General features: G+C 36.0%; 1 protein-coding gene across 2 annotated transcripts in view; it reads right to left on the bottom strand.

Annotated features, from left to right (window-relative positions):
* Window positions 1–4,477: 4,477 nt before the first annotated feature.
* DCN (decorin) overlaps window positions 4,478–23,391 on the bottom strand; it is a 38,933-nt gene continuing 20,019 nt past the window's right edge. For both annotated transcript variants that reach the window (XM_027543178.1, XM_027543176.1), the window contains exons 4-8: window positions 20,156–20,369; window positions 19,241–19,354; window positions 13,447–13,540; window positions 9,452–9,590; window positions 4,478–5,194 (exon numbers count right to left, since the gene is read on the bottom strand). In XM_027543178.1, coding sequence (XP_027398979.1) covers window positions 5,000–5,194; window positions 9,452–9,590; window positions 13,447–13,540; window positions 19,241–19,354; window positions 20,156–20,369 — 756 coding nt within the window. In that variant the 3' untranslated portion in view covers window positions 4,478–4,999. The remainder of the gene's footprint in view (window positions 5,195–9,451; window positions 9,591–13,446; window positions 13,541–19,240; window positions 19,355–20,155; window positions 20,370–23,391) is intronic.

Raw genomic sequence — 23,391 nt, 5'->3', positions numbered from 1 at the left:
AGTATAGCATTCCAGCTCTGAAAAAAAAAATGTCCAGAGATATCCTTGAACACCAAATGCCTTCCAATGCCTACCTTTTCACTGTAGTCATGAGAGTAGGACCTCTTGAGACATATGAGAGAAAAGAAGAAGAAGAAAGACATTTCCTCCTTCCTATTGAACGTTCTGGAAAACTGATATTTTGTGTACCGACAAGACTGTGGAAAGAAAAAAAAAAGCCTCTTTCCCTAATGTTATCCTCAGCTCTGTGTATACCATAAGTAACTATAAACCACTGCTTCTGCTTCAGAAGAAGGTGAAGAAGTAGCAGAAAGCCTTCCTTTATGCCAGAGGATCAGACAATGTGCTAGGTATACCTCTGAGAGGTTGAACTTACTCTCTGCCTTGAATAGCCTCCAAATCTCCCTGTGGAAGGCTCACACAATCATCAAAATCCATTTCAGTCCCTACCTGTGAAGTTTTTCAGGCTCCTCTGTTCTTATTCTCCTGCTCTTAGAAGAGGTGACCATCCCTCTTGTGAGCCATTGCTGTAATTTGCATACATTCCTATGATAAAATTTATCCCTCTGAATTTCTGTTGTTTGGTTAAAAGATTGTGTCCTTTGTTAAACTCCAATCACCTTAAAGTCAAAGATGGTGTCTTCTTACTTCTTGCATCTCCAGTGTCTGACACGGACCTAGTAAATATTTTTCCAAGAATAGAAATTCACTCTGTACCATGAAAATGATATTTAAAATCATTGTGATTATTAAGAATATGATTTCCATTATTATATCGACATATGGCTATTAACTTAAAATTCATTAAAATTACATAAAACTTAAAAGTAAGTTCTTCAATCATTTCACAGTCATGTATGGTTAGTGGATACAAGCCTGAACAGTACTGATAGAGAACACTTTCAAAACTGAACAGTGTTGTTGAAGAATATTTTCGATTTTTTATGAACAAATGTATCCTTTTTGAAAAGTGAAGACACTAATTTGAACTGGTGAGACTGTCTATTATTTTATATCTCTACATTATATGGGAGATGTTCGGTGATTCCTCATTGTTGGGTATGATCTATTTTAAAGTAGCAGAAGACAACACATTGAAGTGATGGAAAATTTGCCTTTCTTACTTACAAGCTGTATATCCATGGAAAAATTACTTGACTTCTCTGGACCTCCATTTGCTCATCTGTAAAAGGGATATTAAATAACCAGAGATAGTGCACAGAGCTGTTGTAAATATTAAATAAGATGCTTTCTGTGTGTGTGTTAGTTGCTTAGTTGTGTCCAACTCTTTGCAACCCTATGAGCTGTGGTCTGGCAGGCTCCTCTGCTCATGGGATTTCCCAGGCAAGAGTACTGGAGTGAGTAGCTGTTCCCTTTTCCAGGAGAGCTTCTCGACCCAGGGATCGAACCTGGGTCTTCTGCATTGCAGGCAGATTCTTTACCGAATGAGCCACCAAGGAAACTCAAATAGGATGCTTTATATACAGGTAAATCATAATATTCAATAAATTACAGTGATTATTTTTATGGAAACTGCACCTCAATACTCTAACCCATTAACACAGAGGACTACTTCTGAGAACCATGAATAGATTCCCTTATTAAAGACTATCACCTTTGGTTCTGACATGCTGAAGGCAACGGCACCCCACTCCAGTCCTCTTGCCTGGAAAATCCCATGGATGGAGGAGCCTGATAGGCTGCAGTCCATGGGGTCGCTAAGAGTCGGACACGACTGAGCGACTTCACTTTCCCTTTTCACTTTCATGCATTGGAGAAGGAAATGGCAACCCACTCCAGTATTCTTGCCTGGAGAATCCCAGGGACGGGGGAGCCTGCTGGGCTGCCGGTCTATGGGGTCGCACAGAGTCGGACACGACTGAAGCGACTTAGCAGCAGCAGAACTATATAAATTTTTGCAAAACAAAGGCTGATTCTAACCTGATCAGGACTATGATTCTGACTCTGCATTTCCAATATCTCAATTTCATCATCTGTGAAATGGAATAACACAGTCTTATGGATTTTTTGTGATAAGTAGACATGGTCCCCAAAGAGCCAATACAAAAGCTGGCAATTTGTTGTATGCACTGAATAAACTCCAGAAATAAATGTCTATTTCTGCTACTGTTATTGTTGTCATTCTTATCTTTCTACCAAGAGTTATCACATGTCTGCAATACATTCACTGCTAGTTTATTGAATAAATGAATGAACAAAAGAATGAATAGAGTATGCTAACGCAGTAAATAGCTTCTTCCAGTTATGGACTGATAACGGATTATGAATAAAAATCACTAGCATAATCACTTCATGGGAGTCTGCCACATAATTAAACTGTTCCTACAGAGCTTTGTATATCCCAGGCAGTAACTGGTATGAGGAGAATATGATTTTAACCAAAACAGCTTAGAGCTCAAGCTTTGATTCTTATGATCTTCATGATTATGCAAATATTATTTTGGTTTTCTGCTATATTTATGTACAATACATAATTGACTGCCCATTAATATTGACAGTATGCGTTTTCTGTTTACGCTTCGATTTTTGACACTAACTACATTTCTTTCAATAAGTAAACTCTGCTTTAGTCAAAGCCATTATAAAAGCAGTCTAGTGTTTCACAACGGAAAATCAGATTTAGCTAATCATTTGACAAAGTTTTGTCAAATATTTTTGTATTTATTAGCACCTCTGCTAATGCATCTCTGCATTAATACTTCTGCTCAATGCAGAAAAGTCTAAAATAATCGGGGTCAGAAAAACTGCCTGGGATGACCTACAATGCAAATGTAATGCTTAGATGAGTGTGTACTAAGTTGCTTCAGTCGTGTCCCACTCTTTACAACCTACGAACTGTAGCCCACCAGCTCCTCTGTCCATGCAATTCTCTAGGCAGGAACATTGGAGTAGTTTGCTGTGCCCGCCTCCAGCGGGTCTTCCTGACCCAGAGATCAAACCTGTGTCTCTTATGTTCCTGCACTGGCAGGCGAATTCTTTACCTCTAAGGCCACCAGGGAAGCTCATGCTTAGCTGGTGGAACGTGTTCAATGATCCTACAGATACGATTACAGTGTTTGGGCTATTCTCTGAATGTCCTGAAGACATCCATTCCCCTCTCCTCCCCACTCAGCCCAGGAGGTGGCTTAATCTCTGGTTTTCTTTAAGGACTGTCTTCCCTTGAGGTTTGACCAGTGGGAGGACCTGAAGTGGGAAGGGAAGGTAGTTACCCTACTTCAGTTCTTCACCTCTGGTGGGTACTGCATCCCACCAGGAGCATGCCTCCCTGGATGCATCCTCTCACTTAGCTCCGGAAATTCAGTTCTTCTCCTGTCCATCAGCCACATGGGTGGGAATGCCTTTCCTCCATTGTCCATTCCTAGGTGCCTCACCATCCCTTGTTTCCTGTGGCTAACTCTGAGCACACTCTAGAGCAACCCCGTCATCAAATTGCTTTCATTTAAATTCTCTGGGGTGAATTCTGTTTTCTACCAGACCCTGATTTGTACAAAGATTAAAAGAGAAAGCTCTGTTGCCAGGTATTTCCCAGGTATTTGACTATGGGAAAGTTACTAAATTTCTCCTAATTTTAGTTGACTTTTCTACAAAATGGGGATAACAATAGTATTTACTCTACAGGGTTGTGAAGTCTGTATGTAATAGTGAGGGACAATCTCATGACTTTTCCTGGAATTTTGTGTTAATATGCTCTTGTGTTATATGTTAATGTAACACATGTTACATGTGTTAATATGTCTGGGAGTCAATGATGGAGGAAGTTCATATTGTGCAGCCATAAGAGAGGCCAGCCTGAAAACGTAATGCAGGAAGGCAAAGCTGAAAGAATTGATGAGAAACTCTGATAAAGGCTCACCTACTAGCAAGACTGTTTTGTATTTCCCTTCATAGTTTAAACCAGTTTGGGTTGCAGTATTTACAATCAGAAAACATACAAGGTTATAGAAGACATAGACTGTTCTCACGTGTTTGCTTATTAGACGTTGATATCACACGCGTACTTTTTGATAAATATTTACTCTTGGTAAAGCAGCCCATTCCCCAGGCTTGTTGAATGATCTGCTTTGATAGCTATTTTTAAATTCGACACAAAAGAATTTATAAAACCGAAGGTTTAGCTAAATGCAAGAAATATTTCTAATACGTCTAGTAAGGACAGAAATGTTTATGTGAGCAGATTGATTATACACAAAGTTTTAAAACGAATTTAGTATCCAGTAACTGAAAATATTCTTTTTTTAGACCAATAAGAAAAAGTCAGTTTTGTGCCTTAGCAGCAGCAGCAGCTTAACACTGAATATAGATTAAGTAAGTTATAATACACAAACATCAAAGGACAGGGGTAGAATACAAACCTGAGAACTTGAAAAGATGTGCTGTTTTTATCAAGAAAGCAATGTCTACTCCCTTCAGAAGATTGAGTTTAGGGAAGATTTAAAATTACGCCTTTATACAATAGTAAGTTTAAATGTACTTGTGAATTTATTTTTTTCAAAACAATGACATTAGCAAAAATTTTACATAGCCTGGATTGAATTCACACACTCAAATGAGGCTTTATCAATAATAATATGGATGAATACATTGCTAGACTATGTCAATGGAGCTAATCCCCCGCCGTGAGTTACAGAAGATTGATACCATTTTTATTTGATTCTTTCCGGAAATTAAATGCTCTACTAAAATTGTTTACTCCAAATTTTACATTTAGTGAAACAAGAATATCTGCAATAGCTCAGTTAACATCAATAATAAGCTTCAAAAAAGGATTCTGAAAATGGCAGGCAAAATATTTTTTTATTGTAGGCAATTACTTAAACTGCATATTTGGCTTTATGCATAATAAGTCATGTGGGAAAAACATCCACATTGCAGATAGATTTCCAGTATCTAGTTTTCTTTTTTTTTGTTTTTTTGTTTTTCTGAGCAATGACATTAATGGGATTTTGCCAGGTTATAAAAATGAGGGTTTTCTTGGGAGCTACTTGTAGTTTCCAAGCTGAACGGCAGCACGCACATAGACACATCGGAAGGTGGATGGCTGGATCTCCCAGTACTGGACTGGGTTGCTGAAAAGGCTCACTCCTGAATAAGAAGCCTTTTTGGTGTTGTATCCGGGTGGGCAGAAGTCGTTAGAGCCGATTGCAGAGATATTGTTGTTGTGAAGGTAGACAACCTGCAACCCCAAATAATGGCACATGGTTATTTTTCTCTAAATATATGGAGACCGTACAGGTGAACACTTAATTCTTTTTTAGCATGCTCATCCTTCAGTTTAAATATCTTAATACTTATCAAACCAAATGTTTGGTTTCTCTCTCCCTTTTTAATCTTGTTTTTCCCTTCCTTAGTCTTCCTTATCTCAGTATATGGCATTTCAGTCTTTCCAGATGAGTCAGGCTAAAAACATTGCCATTATCTTTGACTCTCCCTGTCTTATACTCTCTGCCTTACCATCAACAAATCCTGCTAGTGTAACCTTAAAAAAAAACAAAAACGTGTAATCCAGTTCTTCTCCCCATATCTACTCCTACAACCTTATCCAAAGCCACTATTATCTCCTTCTAAATTATTGAAGCTGCTCTGATCTTCCTGTTTCCTCATTTGCCTTCTTGAAGTCTGTTCTTTCTTTCTCTTTTCTACCTTCCTACTTTCCTTCCTTCCAACAATTCTTTTAAAAAGTAAGCAAGTTATATCATCCTGACTCAGTACCCCAGCAGCTTCCCGTCTCATGCAGAGTAAAATCTAAAGTTCTCACAATGGCTGGCCATCCTTCTACTCTGAGCTCACCTCCCTTCACTGTTTAGTCCAACCTCCCTGACCTACTCGCTTCTCTTCAACTAGAGCACTGTCCCTCCTCAGGTTGACACACACCACATCCTTCTTTTGCCATAAACTCCAAGGTGTCTGCCAGGCTTACTGACTCATGTAATTCATTTATCCTTACCAAAGAAGTCTTTCTTGACTATCCCATTCTGCTGTTTGCTGTTCCAATTATATTTATTTTTATTCATAGCAATGATCACTATATTTGCTTTTTCTCTGTTTTGCTCCTCTAAAATAAAAGCTCTATGAGGCAGGAAACCTGTTCTGCTTTGTTTGTGACTATATCTCTGGTGTCTGCTAGAACAGAGTGGATGTTCAATAAATATGTGTTGAATGAATAAATGAATGATTTCATGGTTATTTCATAAATTGTATCCACATGGAATATTATGTTTTCAGGGCAAAGACAAAATTATAGACTATTTAAAGAATTAGCCTAAAATAAGGAAGTAATATAGTAAAGTATGAGAGGGTATAGAGTATTAGAATCAGAATTAAAAATCACAAACTCTACGAAATACTTGAATGTCACTGTATTTGGAATAAGCAGACCTAGAAATTTTTAACAAAGATGTATTCTAAGTTATAAGTACTATTCAATGAATATAATATGATAGTTCATTAGAAGTTTTTTTCTGAAATATATTTTATGGTTATGTTTAAGACAATGGCAATTTGTTCATAGATTTTTTTTTAAGCAAAACTAAATATCAGACTTAAAAAGAAGTTTGAAAATGAGTTTTTACTCCCATTATTTATATGTGAATTCTGAAGATCAGAAGTGATTGATCATAAAACCAAGGCAAAAATATAATGGTAAAGTAATAATTTCTAAAGCAAGCTATAAAATCTATGAGGTCCTTCCTTAAAATAACTGACTTGAAATATTGTTCCACCCACCAGAATATTTGTATTCATATGCTGATTAAGAGTCTTGATTAAGAAAAAGGTTTATGAAGAGAACCATAGATGTTTTACAAAAACAGAAACAAGGGATATTAATATCAAAACAATATCTGTAAGGTGTGTGTGTGTGTGTGTATGTGATTCTCAAACTTTGAAAATTTCTTGTTGTCATTTGACAGTCTCCATTGTTTAACAATCATTAAAAAGAAAGGAGAGGTGCTTGGTGAGAGTCTATGGCTAATAGTTAAAATAAGAGAAGGAAATATCAAGACATAAAGCAAGTCTTAGTCTGTGTAAAAAGGAAATTAAATTTCCAAGTCGTTATATGAGGTCAATATTTTCTTACAGCCAGACAAAAATCATCACAATAAAGAAAGCTATAGTCATAATATCACATATGAATATAGACAAAAAATTAACAAAATATTAGGAAATTATATATCACAACATATTTAAAAAAGGACTGTTCACCATGGTCAAAACCAAACATGATTTTTCTCAAGGATGTAAAATTTATTTAACTGGAAATCAATTAAGTTAATATAGCATATTAAAGGAATAAAAGCAAAAATCACATGATCTCAACAGAAAGAGAAAATATTGGGAAAAAACACACATTTATGACAAAAATTTTCAGTAAATTAAAAATCAAAGGAAACATTTTTAACTTGATAAAGAACATGTACAAAAGACCTATAGTTAACATCATGCCTAATGACAAAAGGTTGATTGCCCTTGTAAAATAGGGATCAAACAAAGATATCTAATTTCTTTTTTTTTTTTTAATTGGAGGTCACACATACCCCAGTGTTCAAAGATGTCTAATTCCATCACTTCTACCAACATTGTACCATAGATTCCAGCCAATGCAATGAAGCAAGAAAAGAAATTTTAAAAATTCAGATAAGAAAGAATAACTAAAATTCTCTTTATTTACAAATTACAAGATCCTGAATGTAGAATATCCAAAGGAATGTATTAAAAGTACTACAATTAAAAATAATTTTAGCACAGGACCCTAGAACTAGGACAGAAGGTAGATGTACAAAAATCTATTGAATTTCTATAAACTAACAAAAAAACTCAAAAATAAAGTTAAAGGAAACCATCCGTAACAGCACCAAAAATAACACAAAATTTAGAAATGAACTTAATAAATTGTAAAACTTGCATACTAAAAATGCCAAAATATTGCTGTGAGAAAATAAAGACAAAATAGAGATATTCCATGTTTGTGCATTTGAAGACTTGAAGTTATTACAAGGACAATTCTTTCCTGAATGATCTATAGATTCAACACAATTCCTATTGAAGCCCTGGCAATCTATTTGAGAAGAAATGAACAAGCCGGCCCTAAAATTTGAATGGAATGCAAAGAAACAAGAACAGCCAAAATTTTGAAAACTAAGAACAAGGTTAGAGGAACTTCATTTCTAATTTCTAAACATAATCAGAAGTTAGTTATCAAAAGGTATAGTACTAGCAAAATAAAATGTGGTATATCCATATAATGATGCACAAGTCATCAATAAAAATGAATGAATTACTGACACATGCTGTGATGTGGATGACCTAAAATTACTCTGATAAGTGAAAGAAGCCAAAAGCCACACCTTGTATGATTACATTTAGAAAAGAAATGTATAGAGAAGACAGAAAACAGATTAATGATTCCCTGTGCCTGGGGACGAGATTGAGAACAACTAGAAATAAATATATAAGAGGCCTATTTTGGAGGTAATGAAAATATTCTAAAACTAGATTGTGGTGATAGTTGGATAATTACATAATTTTACTAAAAATATTTGGACTATATGGATATAGAAAAAAAAAAAGTAGAGTGGGTGAAACCTCTAAGAGCCTCTAGAAATGCAGGTAATATGAGTACATGGATGCCAACTGGAAATGGGAAACTAAGAGTAAGGTCCTTCTGAATGTGGGGCCCTGTGTAAATGTCCATGAAATTTGCTGATATTCAACAAAGATTTCAAAACGGCATGTTTGATGGTATTTTCTCTGTGACCACAGTAAGACACACTATATGTTGAGCTTTTCGTATATACAATCTTTTAAAAATACACAATTTAAATAACACGTTTGTTTAATTTCCTCAAGATCACAATGGAAATCTTATATTGTTATATATGAAATCACTATGACTACTTAAAGTAATAGGCATGACTTACATTTATAGGTTTATGAACTGTAAAGCTCTATTAGCATAGTGAACCACTGAACCATATCTTCTTATCTTTAAGAATACATGATAACTGATAATTTATATGAAGTTGACTCGGTCACACTGCTAGGTAAACATTGTCTTTTGACCTACAAGATGTTTGTTGAAACTCAAAGTTAAAACTACTGTTTTATTTCATATCTATAGATTACAGATGATATCTAACCACTATAGATTTGTTACACTGATCTGTATCTTGAAACTACCCTGTTTCATAAAAAATAAATGACATTCTGGAAGCAAGTATTATAGTAAGTTCAAGGTAGTAGTCCTAATTTTTAAAAAATTAATACTAATTTAAACCTATATATCTCACAGAACCAGAATGAAAATTCATATAGAAACATCAAAAATATTTCTCTGCAAAAACATTTCTAAGCAGAACTTCCTGCCTCCAGGCATCCCAGTAGGGATGCTTTGCTCCCTAGATATTCCTCACAATAGGTAGTGGCTTTATGTTACCTGGATGTACTTATGATCGGCCAGCCCACCGGGCACTTTGACAAGCTTGTTGTTGTTCAAATGAAGTTCCCTCAAATGAGGAGTGTTGGCCAAAGAGCCATTGTCAACCGCAGAGATGCTGTTGAAACCCAGTCCCAACCTGCAACAGAAAACAGAAATGAATGGATCCACTGCACATGGATGCCTTCTTACAATAGGAAAGGCATTTTTTTGTTTTGTTTTTGTACTTACTGTTACCTCTGCCTAATGTGATTTTTCCCAAACTATTTGAGCTTGGATAGAGCCCATTTGTTCTTAAGGTTTCATCTCAGATACAGTCTGCTTCTAGTGAATGCTCCTATAGCACCCTGTTGTCACCCTCTTGTAACACTCAAGGGGCTGTGCACTTGTGTGTCTTGCTTTGAGAAAAGTGACTGTCTTGTATATCTGGTACTAACCCAGAGCTTGATGTAATGAAGAGTTGATTGTATAATGAATGCAGTTAACTCAACTGAGGCAAAATGAAAGTGTCCCTATTACTATCTTGGTCACTTTGTAAATCAAGCAATTGTATTTTTATTGTATAAATTTATTTGTTGTAAATAAAAAGTGAAAGTTTGTAATGTCAATAAATCTACCTGCCAGAAAGCTTAACAGAAAATGTGTTTAAAACAGTCTATCAATGACAATCTGTTACTGTCAGATTATGCCTGGTGTCAATATTCCTGGCTTCTGACACTGACCTCTGAGCTATGACCCTTAGAGCCCTGATCTCTGACCCTGATCTTGCCCCTTCTTCCACTTCTCATACAATGCCACTCAAGGTTCTGGGTTGTATTTTTTTAATTAAATGTTTAACAAGTGAGAGTCTGCAGCTTTGATGTTCCCTCACAGTGCGTGCTAGGTCACTTCAGTCATATTCGACTCTCTGTGACCCTATAGACTGGAGCCCGCCAGGCTTTTCTGTCTATGGGACTCTCCAGGCGAAAATACTGGAGTGGGTTGTCATGCCCTTCTCCAGGGGATCTTCAAGACCCAGGGTTTGAATCTGTGGCTCCTGCATTGCAGGCAGATTCTTTACCACTGAGCCACCACGGAAGCCCTCCCTCACAGTAAATCAGATTCAAAACTCAGAAGAAGCTGACTTGAAGACAGAACCATTGTACCCAACATTCTCAGAATTAGTATCTGGCAGAACCAGGGTGCTGTCAGTCGAAAAGGGCAGAGAGTGATGAGGCAATAAAGTAGTGGAAGAGAACCAGAAAGCTCAAAGGGAGAGAAAGCAGAAGAATATCTTGAAATCCTGCAAATTTAGTGAAAAAGACTTGGCCCTTTTTGAAGAATGATTCCTGCTTGCCTTCAGTGAGTTGAGATTTTTGAGCCCTTTTGGGATTTAGATGTTGGCGTAGGGCTTCCCTGGTGGCTAAGCTGGTAAAGAATCTGCCTGCAATGCAGGAGACCTGGGGTTCTATCCCTGGGTTGGGAAGATCCCCTGGAGAAGGGAACTGCTATCCATTCCACTATTCTGGCCTGGAGAATACCATGGACTGTATAGTCCATGGGATCCACAAAGAGTCGGACACAACTGAGCGACTTTCACTTTAGGTAACCAAAGTCTTCCAATTTTCATCGTGACTTGGTATTTGAAATAACTGAGATTAAAGTGTGCTGATTTTAGGCTATTGATAACACAGGTGGCTTGCCTTACTTGTTGATTATCAGCCTGGCACCTTGTCTCATAATATTTTGTCTTTCCCTCAGTCTTAAACTTTCATCTGTTTCTCGTCTTTCCTTTTCTATTTCAGAACCTTGACTCCTAGTTCTTATAGCACTCCAAGTCCCATATCCAATTTGGACTAATACATGTCTTAGAATATAATATTCCTAACAATTTAATTGAAGGAAACTACATTTTCAATGATCAATTTATAGTCGCTCATCAAATGTTTTTTAGAACCTATTATGTTAAAGACTTTTGTTCTAGGCTTGTGAGAGCAGAGGAGACATGACTCAAAAACCATGATTCTTTCCATCAAAGAAAATTCCACCTGTTAGGAGAGAATATGGTATATATGCTTAATAAGAAAAAGGAAGTTTGCCTGAAAAATCACTTTATATTCTTGCAGAGGGACATACAGGATTTTCTCTTTACTTGTTCCTAATAACTAATTGGAATATTTGCCCTGCAACAATGTTCTGAGATGAGTGGCTGCTTTTTTCTCCTTTTCACAGTTTTGATTTTTAGCACCAATGTACCTCTCATGTTCCAGAATCAGGGAGGAGCAAACAACATAAGGATTTGATGCTTTATGAGACAGATTTTTCTGAACTGGATTCCAATGAGAAATGTATTTAATCAATTTAAGAATTAAGAAAGTTTGCTTGGCCAGTGAGGCAATTTTCTCTTATTTAATGACTGGAATTCAAAATCTTTTTAAACAAAAATCTTCATTTCTACTGACCTTCTCAAAGTTTATTAGCTCTTTATGCTTCTGTTTGATAAAAAGTATGTGATGTTAATTTTAAAGTGTGGAATCTTAAAGTCTCTATACCACTTTCAGCACAAAATAAACTTACTTTTCTAAAATGGCACAATATTATGAATGATTTACCACATTTAGAATTTTATACTATTGCCAATCCCTACTACTTATACTCCTCCTAATACTACTGATAATAATCCAATAATAATAGCTGTCCTAAGGCTTCCCTGGTAGCTCAGATGGTAAAGCGTCTGCCTACAATGCGGGAAACCGGGGTTCAATCCCTGGAGAGGGGTCGCGAAGATCCCCTGGAGAAGGAAATGGCAACCCACTCCAGTATTCTTGCCTGGAAAATCCCATGGACTGAGGAGCCTGGTAGGCTACAGCCCATGGGGTCGCAAAGAGTCAGACATGACTGAGCAACTTCACTTTCTTTCAAAGACACTTCTACACAGTGAGAAATGCAATTTATCTTCCTATATTCCTCTCTAGCTAGAGAGGCTTAGTCAACATACAAAGGTAGGTGACACTATTTTGAATATTATTTTCTCCATTCGAGACTAATTAAAATTGCTTTAGATAACGGGTTTCTTATCATTTGAGGCACCAGGGTTATATATTGCAGCTACAGTCACATGCATATATCACCTTCATCCCTCACGCTCCCCTGGGTCACCGGGGGATACGCACAGAAACAGGGGAAAACTGCACTATATATGCATCTGCTTTTATGTATTTCTCAAAGATAAATGATATGCTTTGTATTTATTTATCCATGATGAAATTTATGTGCAAAAAAAGGAGTGAGCCAATTTGGCATGACACTATGCTTCTCAGCAAGGACATCAGCAGTACATGTGAATCAGGAGCAGACTGTTCGTGAAGACAGCTGAAAGGGTCTGCCAACACTCTCTTTTTACTGCTTCGCCAGATTACAAATATAAAAAAAAATTGAAATTAGGTTAGAAAGCAGAGTGGGCATTAATGATCATCTATAAGGAAAAAAAGTTTAGAAGGGTCATAAAAAAAATTTTGAGAGTATATGTAAAGTCCAGATAGACATTTTAAACTCTTCAGAGAACAGGAGTTAGACAATCACATGATATGTATTCTAATACATGCTGTAAGATGCCCAATATTTTCATGTCCTGGTAGCTTTCATTTTAATACATTTTCAAATTCTGAATACTATGTTATAATTACTTAGACTTCTGTTTGATACAATCAAGTTAGAACATATTGCATGAGAATATGGATGTAATCAAATACTTGGTACATATGATATATCTTAATCTAAAAACAGTATGGTATTCATAAAATATAAGGCAGATATTAGTGGACTTATGATAAGTACTCTATTTCGTGAGTTTTTTTTTATTTTAAATAATTCAGCAAAAGTTTGTGGTTATTAGTAACAAAAACAAAAATTGTGGTACAGGCAAAAATCAATCATCATGTTTCTAATTCTGAGCGTACAGGCACTAATATACCGATCCATTTCACTGATAGAATATTATGAAATAACATTATTACTTAGCCAAATTATTCAGTCCTTTCAGGCTAGCTGCATCAACTTTGGTGATTTTGTTGCCATCGAGATGTAATTCAGTAAGGGAAGGAGGAAGACCTGAAATATGGAAATACAGGAAGTTAAATTAGCAGAGAAATATAATTAGAGAATGTATGAAGACTTAATGCAGACACATGTCATCAATTTTCCAAATGACACTCAGTTTCAAAGGATTTGCTTTGCATCTTATTCATCAGTTTTGCTTTTCATCTTTTTCCTTCATCCCTTTTACAATAATACATGTTTTCGGAAGTAGTACAAGCCATTTCTACTTTTCTCCTAAACTGCTTTTAACAAACTGTGTTTGCTATGTAGTAGATCATCATGAAGTAGATTTTTGTCCTAGACATTGTCAGTACAGTTGTAGAAGTGAAGACTTCTCTTCTTTGAATCTCATTAGTTTCTCACACCTTTGTTAATGGGCTCACACTGCCATTGACAAAGGATAATGACTCTAAAATGAAGCTTTTGGCATTTGAAGTATAAATTAGTAATTATGGATAAGTTCAACCTATAAACAACCTTAATCATGTATTTCCTTACTGAGATTCATTAATAACTAACACTTATATACTGTGCTGGCTTTAGTTTTAATCAATTTTTCCATAAAAACATCAAATGTTTCTGTAACATGATGTGTAGAAAGAGCTTACTTGATCCTTTTAAATTAAGACTGTTTCTTTATACAAGAGGAATACCGAGTCCTATAATCAAGTGATCTGTCATAGGTAGGGCACCTGGGGAAATCCAGCGTATCAGCTAGACCTCTGGATAGTACCTTGTGAATGGCTATGACCTCTGAAAATGTAGTAATGTTAAGTATAAAAGTTTAAATAGTATATTTTCATTTCCTCTTGCCATCTGAGGATCTATTATGTTTTTTTACAGTTTTTTAAAAACTACATATTGTTCCATTTACAAGAACAGCAACAACTACAAAGAAAATAGCAAATTGGTTACATGGAGAACTAACATCTGCTTAGCAGATAGGGTTGGTTCTTTGTCTATAATGAATAAAATTGGAAAATCACAGGTTATGTTCGGCTTGAAATTTTCATTACATCCCACTGAACTCAGTCAAAACATTCCATTTAATGTAAAAGTTTATTCCATATTTTATTTGAAAATGACTATTAATTTCTCAACAGTAGTATGTTTTATGTGGGAGATACCAAAGAAAGGAACTTCTGCTTTACTGTCTGTTATGTGCTGAACACTGAGAATAGCATTTTCCTAACCTAGCTCATGTAAGTTTTTTCAATATATTAATTTATTTTTCATTAATTCTGTTTCACTGATGAAGAAACAGAGATTCACAGTTACCCATTTTGTAGCTTATCTAGCTACTAAGTGGGGACTGTGGTATGCTCCCAGATGGCCAAAGAGAATAACATGCTCTTCACTGAAGAAAATGAAATAACAATGGCATGATTTTTGCAAATAAATGTCAGGAAATCAAAGTCAATAAGGACTAAGGGATTTCAATCACTTTAGTCTCAGAATATATAAATGTGGATTTTTAAAATACTCTCATAAATAAAGCAAGTGAGTACAGAGCAAGGCAGTGAATGTACATCCTTTCTTCCCTGCCACTATGAAAAGGTGTTTTTAAAAATGTAGTGTCTCTGGAACAACAATCATCATCACATCCCTCATTCTTACCTCATTTCTAAGTGTCTTCCCTTTGGGACATCAGTTTCCCAAAAGGAAAGTTATGGTAAGTTTCACTGTGAAAGAGAAGTTTGCAATAGGAGGGTCAGATCAGATCAGATCAGTCGCTCAGTCGTGTCCGACTCTTTGTGACCCCATGAATCGCAGCACGCCAGGCCTCCCTGTCCATCACCAACTCCCGGAGTTCACTGAGACTCACATCCATCGAGTCAGTGATGCCATCCAGCCATCTCATCAGAGATCCAAATTTATAGAAAACATCATTAGCCTCTGCCACAGTAGCATTTAGCCAAAGATTCTACACCTGTTACTGCTTTTTCTTTTCCTTTTCCATTTTTAAGATAAAATATATTGAGAGCTTACTTTGGGCCAGATACTGTGTATGTACAAGTCTTATTTATATCTATTAACCCTCACAAATATCCTACAAGAGAGGCGTCACTAATACCACCATTTTATAGGTAGCAAAACTGAGGTTTTAGAAGTGTGGAATAATAAGCCTGAAGTCACAGGATAACTAAAAGACTGAGCCAGTCCTCTCACCCAGGAAGGTCTGACTTCACAGTGTGAACATAAATCTATACTCCACTCCACTGCCTTTTGATGTCACTCAGTGAACGGAGATAACATGTGCTAATTAAGACTCCTGGAAAGAGGCTACGTTCAGGTGTAAGGGTACCAGTCTAGGAAAGCTAGACTCTTACATGACACAGGTATAGATATGCACAGGAAGAAGGACTTAAGATGACAGCAGAATGAAACGGTCAAACACATGAGTTACGGCATCAGCCCAGCACAAGCCAGCCGTGCCACTGGCTAGCTTGGAGGCTTTGGTCACAATTTACTTTATGTCTTTCAGATTTATTTTCCTCAATTATAAGACAGGTGTGATAATACTACTTAAAAGGGTCATTTTGAGATTCATATAACAGAAGCCAAGAAAAGCATTTTGCATAATATAACAGAATTCATGAAAAGCATTTGGCATAAGTGCTTAATAAAACTGAGTTATTATGATTTTAATACTATTAAGAGTTTAATAAATAAAAGCAAGTAGAAAAGATGAGAAAAGAGCCCTCGCATAGTAATAAACAGATATAAGAAATCAAGGAAAACTGATCACTAACTGATGAAATGTGTTATTGAGCTATATTTAGGAGATGTAATTAGAAGGACAGCAAAATCAAAGAATGTGCTTTAATGCAAGTCATCTGGTAGCATGAAGTAATAAAAAATACCTGGACTTTAAATTCAAGCTACTTTACTTTACCTCCTACAGCTCTAAGGCTTTAGAGAATATATATATATATATATATATATATATATATATATATATATATATAAAATAAAATGTACTATTTTAAATGTATAGAAAAGGCAGAGGAACCAGAGATCAAATTGCCAACATCCGCTGGATCATCAAAAAAGCAAGAGAGTTCCAGAAAAACATCTATTTCTGCTTTATTGACTATGCCCACGCCTTTGACTGTGTGGATCACAATAAACTGTGGAAAATTCTGAAAGAGATGGAAATACCAGACCGCCTGACCTGCCTCTTAAGAAATCTGTATGCAGGTCAGGAAGCAACAGTTAGAACTGGACATAGAACAACAGACTGGTTCCAAGTAGGGGAAGGAGTACGTCAAGGCTGTATATTGTCACCCTGCTTATTTAACTTCTATGCAGAGTTCATCATGAGAAACGCTGGACTGGAAGAAGCACAAGCTGGAATCAAGATTGCCGGGAGAAATATCAATAACCTCAGATATGCAGATGACACCACCCTTATGGCAGAAAGTGAAGAGGAACTAAAAAGCCTCTTGATGAAAGTGAAAGTGGAGAGTGAAAAAGCTGGCTTAAAGCTCAACATTCAGAAAACAAAGATCGTGGCATCCAGTCCCATCACTTCATGGGAAATAGATGGGGAAACAGTGGAAACATTGTCAGACTTTAATTTTTTGGGCTCCAAAATCACTGCAGATGGTGATTGCAGCCATGAAATTAAAAGACGCTTACTCTTTGGAAGGAAAGTTATGACCAACCTAGATAGCATATTGAAAATCAGAGACATTACTTTGCCAACAAAGGTCCGTCTAGTCAAGGCTATGGTTTTTCCTGTGGTCATGTATGGATGTGAGAGTTGGACTGTGAAGAAGGCTGAGTGCCGAAGAATTGATGCTTTGAACTGTGGTGTTGGAGAAGACTCTTGAGAGTCCCTTGGACTGCAAGGAGATCCACCCAGTCCATTCTGAAGGAGATCAGCCCTGCGATTTTTTTGGAGGGAATGATGCTAAAGCTGAAACTCCAGTACTTTGGCCACCTCACGCAAAGAGTTAACTCATTGGAAAGACTCTGACGCTGGGAGGGATTAGGGGCAGGAGGAGAAGGGGACGACAGAGGATGAAATGGCTGGATGGCATCACTGACTCGATGGACATGAGTCTGAGTGAACTCCAGGAGTTGGTGATGGACAGGGAGGCCTGGCGTGCTGCAATTCATGGGGTCACAAAGAGTCAGACACGACTGAGTGACTGAACTGAACTGGACTGAAATGTAAATTAAAATATATTTACAAATATAAAATCCGTACACTGGTGATGTAAAAATTACCTATTACCGTGTAACAAGTCAGAGACTCAAAATGAAAGTACTTTGTGAACTATAAATCAATCTCCCTTCATCTATCTATCAGTCTATCATCTGTCTATTGATCTATCATCTATCTATCTATCATCTATGCCAGTAGTTGCTATCAATGGGTATCAAAAACACTTTGTCGCAAAAATACAATAGAGAGGGCAAGGGGTAGTAAGAACCATCCTATGGACTAAGTACTCTCTAGACCTGAAATTTCAGTAGAAGCACAATAAAGGATAATTGTTTTCTGTGGGCAAGTACCTATATTTTGTATCAATTCAAGAACAAGACATCTAAACTGAGGAAAGGCCAGATTGAGGAGAAAATTTGAGAATACGGAGGAGGCTTTGTGTGACTGAAATAAATACCTGGGACCAGAAAACTGTGAAAATTAGAGAAACTTATTTTTGCTGATTTGTTGGCTTAAAAGCCTCTCCTGACTAAACCTTAGAATGGTGAGCTTATCCCTGTGACTGTGATGATGGCTGTTTACTTGCCTGGCTCTGCTCTAGGCAATAAGCTTCTTGAAGGCAGGCCTATATCCTATTCACTGCCCTTTCTCCATGCTTATACTTTGCCTGAGCTACATGAGTGTTTAAAAAACTTTTAATGAGTAATAGAAGGTAACAGTAACCCACTACTTATTTACCGGCCAGATATTTTTCTATTTATTTAATTTTAAAACAATCCAGTGAAGTGGATACTAATATTATTACCACTTTACAGATTTTACAAATGTGTCATAGATGTTAAATAACTTGTCCAAGATCATACAGCCAATTAGTGACAGTCTGAACTCAAGCAGACTCCAAAATCCACACTCTTTACAACATATAACCCCCACTCTTAGAGTGTGACCACTGTGGATCCTGTTATTCAGATGGTAGTGACTAGAATGTCCTCAAATGCAATGGAATTCACTAAGGGATTAGAGACTCAGTAAAAATTGGCTCAATTTCAGATGTTCTTCCATGGTATCATTTTTTAAAACAAAGTACTACAAAAGCAGTCTATTTTTTAAATAACCATAATTTTTTCTTTATGATATCACAATTCTATAATATAAAATCATTGTCTGTTAATTTGCATCTTATATTAGATGTAAGTATCTTTATAGCTGAAAGAGTCTAGCCATCTCTACAGTCAGCCTGGATGGCCCAGTGGCCAGCTAGTTTCACTGAAATACTTCAATGGATAGAGAATTTACTAGAAATAATGTTGGCCACTTGAGTCACCATTCAAATTTTCAAAGACTTTTTTTTTAGTGTCAAGGCCTTTGGATTTAGATATTCAAATTGCTTTGAAGACCCGTGGCTGATTCAAGTCAACGTGTGCCAAAAACCACTACAATATTGTAAAGTAATTAGCTTCCAATTAAAATAAATAAATTAATTTTTAAAAGAATATCAAATGAACAAAATATATATTAAAAAAAAGAATTTTCATCACCTTGAGGGATGGTAGTTATATTTGTGTCAGCAATGCGGATGTAGGAGAGCTTCTTCATTCCCTGAAAGGCTCCATTTTCAATGCCTGAGCTCTTCAGCGGGTTGGTGCCAAGTTCTACAAATGCAATAAGTGCAAAACTTTTAGAGGACAACCTGAGGAAACTGCAAGCCAGAGTAGTGTCTGCTCAACAAGAAAAAATTTGGATCAATAACAACTTGAGTGAAAATACAGAAGAGAAATTAAAAAGCTTGTGTCTCATAGGGATGGCAAAATGTGGTAAAAGTTTCCCTTATTAAAACAACCAAAAACAGTAACAACAACAAAAGTGATTTAGGAAAAAGTAATAATATGAAAAACAATAACAACAAAATTATTTAAGGTCCATAAACCTGTTTGTCAACAAATCAACAAAAGTGAGTGTTTATAAATCACACTTGTTATGGGGCAATTACTAAGATATATTAAAATACTGTTAAATAATATGAATCTAGCATTTGGTAAGCCAATTATAATATGACATATTTTACCACATACAGAGAAAAACATTACAACACATTATTTAAAGCAAATGATTTATAGATGTTCAGACTAGAATTAATTCCCACAATGTAAAGGTATTCTCCAAATATCTCTAATTAAGCACAGCTTAATTCTATCCTGCATCTTGGGTGCAGTAGGTAGTGTAGCATCAGCCCTAGAGACTTCTTCCTACATTTTCAGATGCTCAAGTCCAAGAATTAAAATTTTGTAAGGCACAGATTCAATACCCATTTCTCCTGGTCCAGCTACTGTTATCTCTACATGCTTTAAGAGCTGTAAATTCTAGCTAATTTACCTTCCTGTAGCTAAAGCTTACTTGTAATCTCTTAAGGTGAACCTTGAATCCTGGTTTTAGAGCTATAAGAATATATGTACCTACGACGATCATCTGGTTCAATCCATTGAACACAGACTTTCGCACTTTGGTGATCTCGTTCTCATGGACACGCAGCTCCTGAAGAGTTTTGGGCATTTTCTCTGGCAATTCCTTCAGTTGATTCTTGGAAAGATAAAGTCGTTCCAATTTCACCAAAGGAGCAAATGCCCCAGGGCTGATTTTGCTAATTTTGTTGTTGATGAGAATCAGTGTCTGTAGATAGTGAACAGAAGCAACATCTTAATTCCAGAACCTTCCACACATAAAATATGTATGTCCAGCAAGTGTGTAATTTCATTCCATTTATGGGACTAGCAGAGAAATCTGCAAAATTAGAAGAAATTGGAAAGAAGTTAAACTGATCTGATTACTTGAAAAGCACATGAGAACCTGAACTTCAGGAGAGAAGGGGAGAGAAATTTGATAAAAAGCAGATTATACATAGAGAGATATAGCTATTTAATTTTTAAACAATAAATGCTCCAAAATATTGAAATTACTAGAGTGACCTGGAAAGAATCTAGTGCCAACGACATCCATTCTCCAGTCAGCTTTTCAACCTCTAAGTCCGTCTTCATTGGCTGTTGTCATGGAACCCACTACAAAATGGTGGCAGTAATTTATACCATCACCAACACTGCCGGAGAGCAACATTATCTCGCAGCCTCGCAGAATTTGATATAGTCATTTTCCAAAAGTTTGCAAATCAACACATTATGTTGTAGCTTATTGCTTTACTTTGCACTTTCTTGTCTCTTAAGAGGTTAAAGAAATTTCCTTTTATTTTGTTACCATTAGCTTTATTTTTTGGAGGAAAAGGATTGCTTGGTCACAAAACTTCTCATTTTTCTTAATGTTTAATGTATTTTAATAAATGATTTATGGATACATTATATTTTTCTTCTGTTTCTGCTCATTTTGCACATAATGCTTTTATGTAGTCAAATATGTTAATTTTTTGTAATTTTAAAATGTGTGTTTCTAAGTTCTCTTAATATAAGAAATTATTGGTAATCCATTATTGTTATACTATAGATACTGCTACACCTACTTTTGGACTACCTCAATTATCTTCCAATGATCTGTGTGTATACAGAACCACACTGCATTATATCAACTTGTTGGCATATCATAAAGAATTTAGGATAATTTTATCAAGATCTAAGAAACTTCTATTTTCAATTGTGATTTGTTTTTAGGCAGATGTGAAAATGCAAAGGGGCAAGAAAGGAACAAGAGGAATAGAACAGTGGGAACTTTCCATCTCAAAAATATGACTATTTTTAGAAGGTAATAGCTAGTTTAATAACCCATGGACATTCTCATGTAGTTCACATTATTTGATTAATTAAACCTTATTACAAATAATAAGTTAATAACCTTTTTAACTAATCCTCACTGGTGAATTGTTTGATTAAAATAAAATCCTAGGTAATTTCAGTAACTATTATAGAAAGTTAAAAAAAAAACATGAAGGTTAAAGTCTTAGGAAATTGATATTAATAAGCAAAATGTCCAGAAAAATCAGTAAAAGCCAGAGCTAGAGGAGAGAAGAGAGGACTTGCATCATTTAAAAACAGTCAAAATGGTGGATGCTTAATTGTAAACGCAGGACGTCCTTAATTGCCATCCATGGAAGGAAATTCTGAAAGGCTGATATAATGCACTTAATTATTAAATGCATTAAACCTGGTCTGAAAAATCTGTGTTATTTTATGTTGAATAAAATATTCAACCTATTATGAAACCTATTATGAAGAGTCAACCTGCTGATGTATTACCTGCCATTTTGGGTAATAAAATATTATTTCTTTTACTAGATAATAACTAGACAATGTCTCTACTGGTGAGTATGCTATAGTAATAACTGCTGCTATATTTTGGAGGTGGTGTGACATTTGTCCCCAGTTTTTTCTTCAGTAAAGCAGAAATAATAATAATACCTACAGGGGCTTGTTGTGAGGACTAAAAGTATCAATCATGTATATAGACTGCTTTCTTGCAAAGCAACTTTCAAATAGCATTGTTTGTAGAAAAGGTCTAGTCCAGCAAAAAGAATCTCCACTGAAAAATAAATAAACTACAAATTTTGATCATCATGACATAAAGTGAAGTGTTAGTTGCTCAGTTGTGTCTGACTCTTTGTGACCCCATGGACTATAGCCCTCTGGGCTCTTCTGTCCATGGGATTCTTCAGGCAAGACTGGAGTGGGCTGCCATTCCAGGGAAGCTTCCCGACCCAGGAATTGAACCCAGGTTTCTTGCATTGTAGGTAGATTCTTTTCCAAGACCTGTATAAATTAGAGTTTCATATAAAACAGATACATGTGTGAAAAAAGTTACTCATGTATATATAGTACTGCTGAGAATGGCTAACATTAGTTCTATACACAGGGATAGGTATTTAAGAAAGCATAGTTTATAAAATTTTATGGCAAATGTTGATATGGAAAGAAGTGGACTAATTACATTGACTAATGACAAGGCCCAGATAAACCAGAGAAAGAGTCAAAGGTAAACCACATATATTGTTCAGGAGATCAGCTGATGAAAAGAAGAAAGACAAGCAGAAATGGACTATCATTATTTAGATAACGGGCTGAGAGAACCTGAATTAGGAGGGACACTGTAGCTTGAGCATCATAAAATGCCCTGAGTGCCATTTAACCTAAAACTGAAGCACAGGCTCAAAAAATCAGAACTACCTACTTCTTTGTAACTAAAGAAAAAGTGATATAGCCTGGTAGTAGGGGAGAGATGATGAAAAAGTGACTGGCAATAGAAATAGGGTGGAAGGAGGAGTAAAAGCATTTTCACCACCTTCGTCAAAGAAAGTAGTCAAAAGGTCCATACTTCCAGTTTTAAGACCAGTAAGTACTGGGAATGTAATGTACAAAAAAAAAAAAAAATGACGACTATAGTGAACACTGCTGTATGGCATGCCTGAACATTGCTAAGAGACTAAATCCTAAAAGTTCTCATCACAAAGAAAACATTTGTTCTTCTTTTTTTAATATCTGTATGAGATGATAGATATTAATTAAACATGCTATGGTAATCACTTCATAATACATGGATGCCAAGTTATTCTGCTGTACTCCTTGAAGTTGTATGAAAGTGAAAGTGTTAGTCGCTCAGTTGACTCTCGGCGACCCTGTGGACTGCAGCCCACCAGGTTCCTCTGTCCACAGATTTCTCAGGCAAGAATAGTGAAATGGGTTGCTATTTCCTTCTC

The sequence above is a fragment of the Bos indicus x Bos taurus genome, chromosome 5 (assembly GCF_003369695.1).
Source record: "Bos indicus x Bos taurus breed Angus x Brahman F1 hybrid chromosome 5, Bos_hybrid_MaternalHap_v2.0, whole genome shotgun sequence".
NCBI classification, from domain to species: domain Eukaryota; kingdom Metazoa; phylum Chordata; class Mammalia; order Artiodactyla; family Bovidae; genus Bos; species Bos indicus x Bos taurus.
This window is presented reverse-complemented; position numbering and strand designations above follow the sequence as displayed.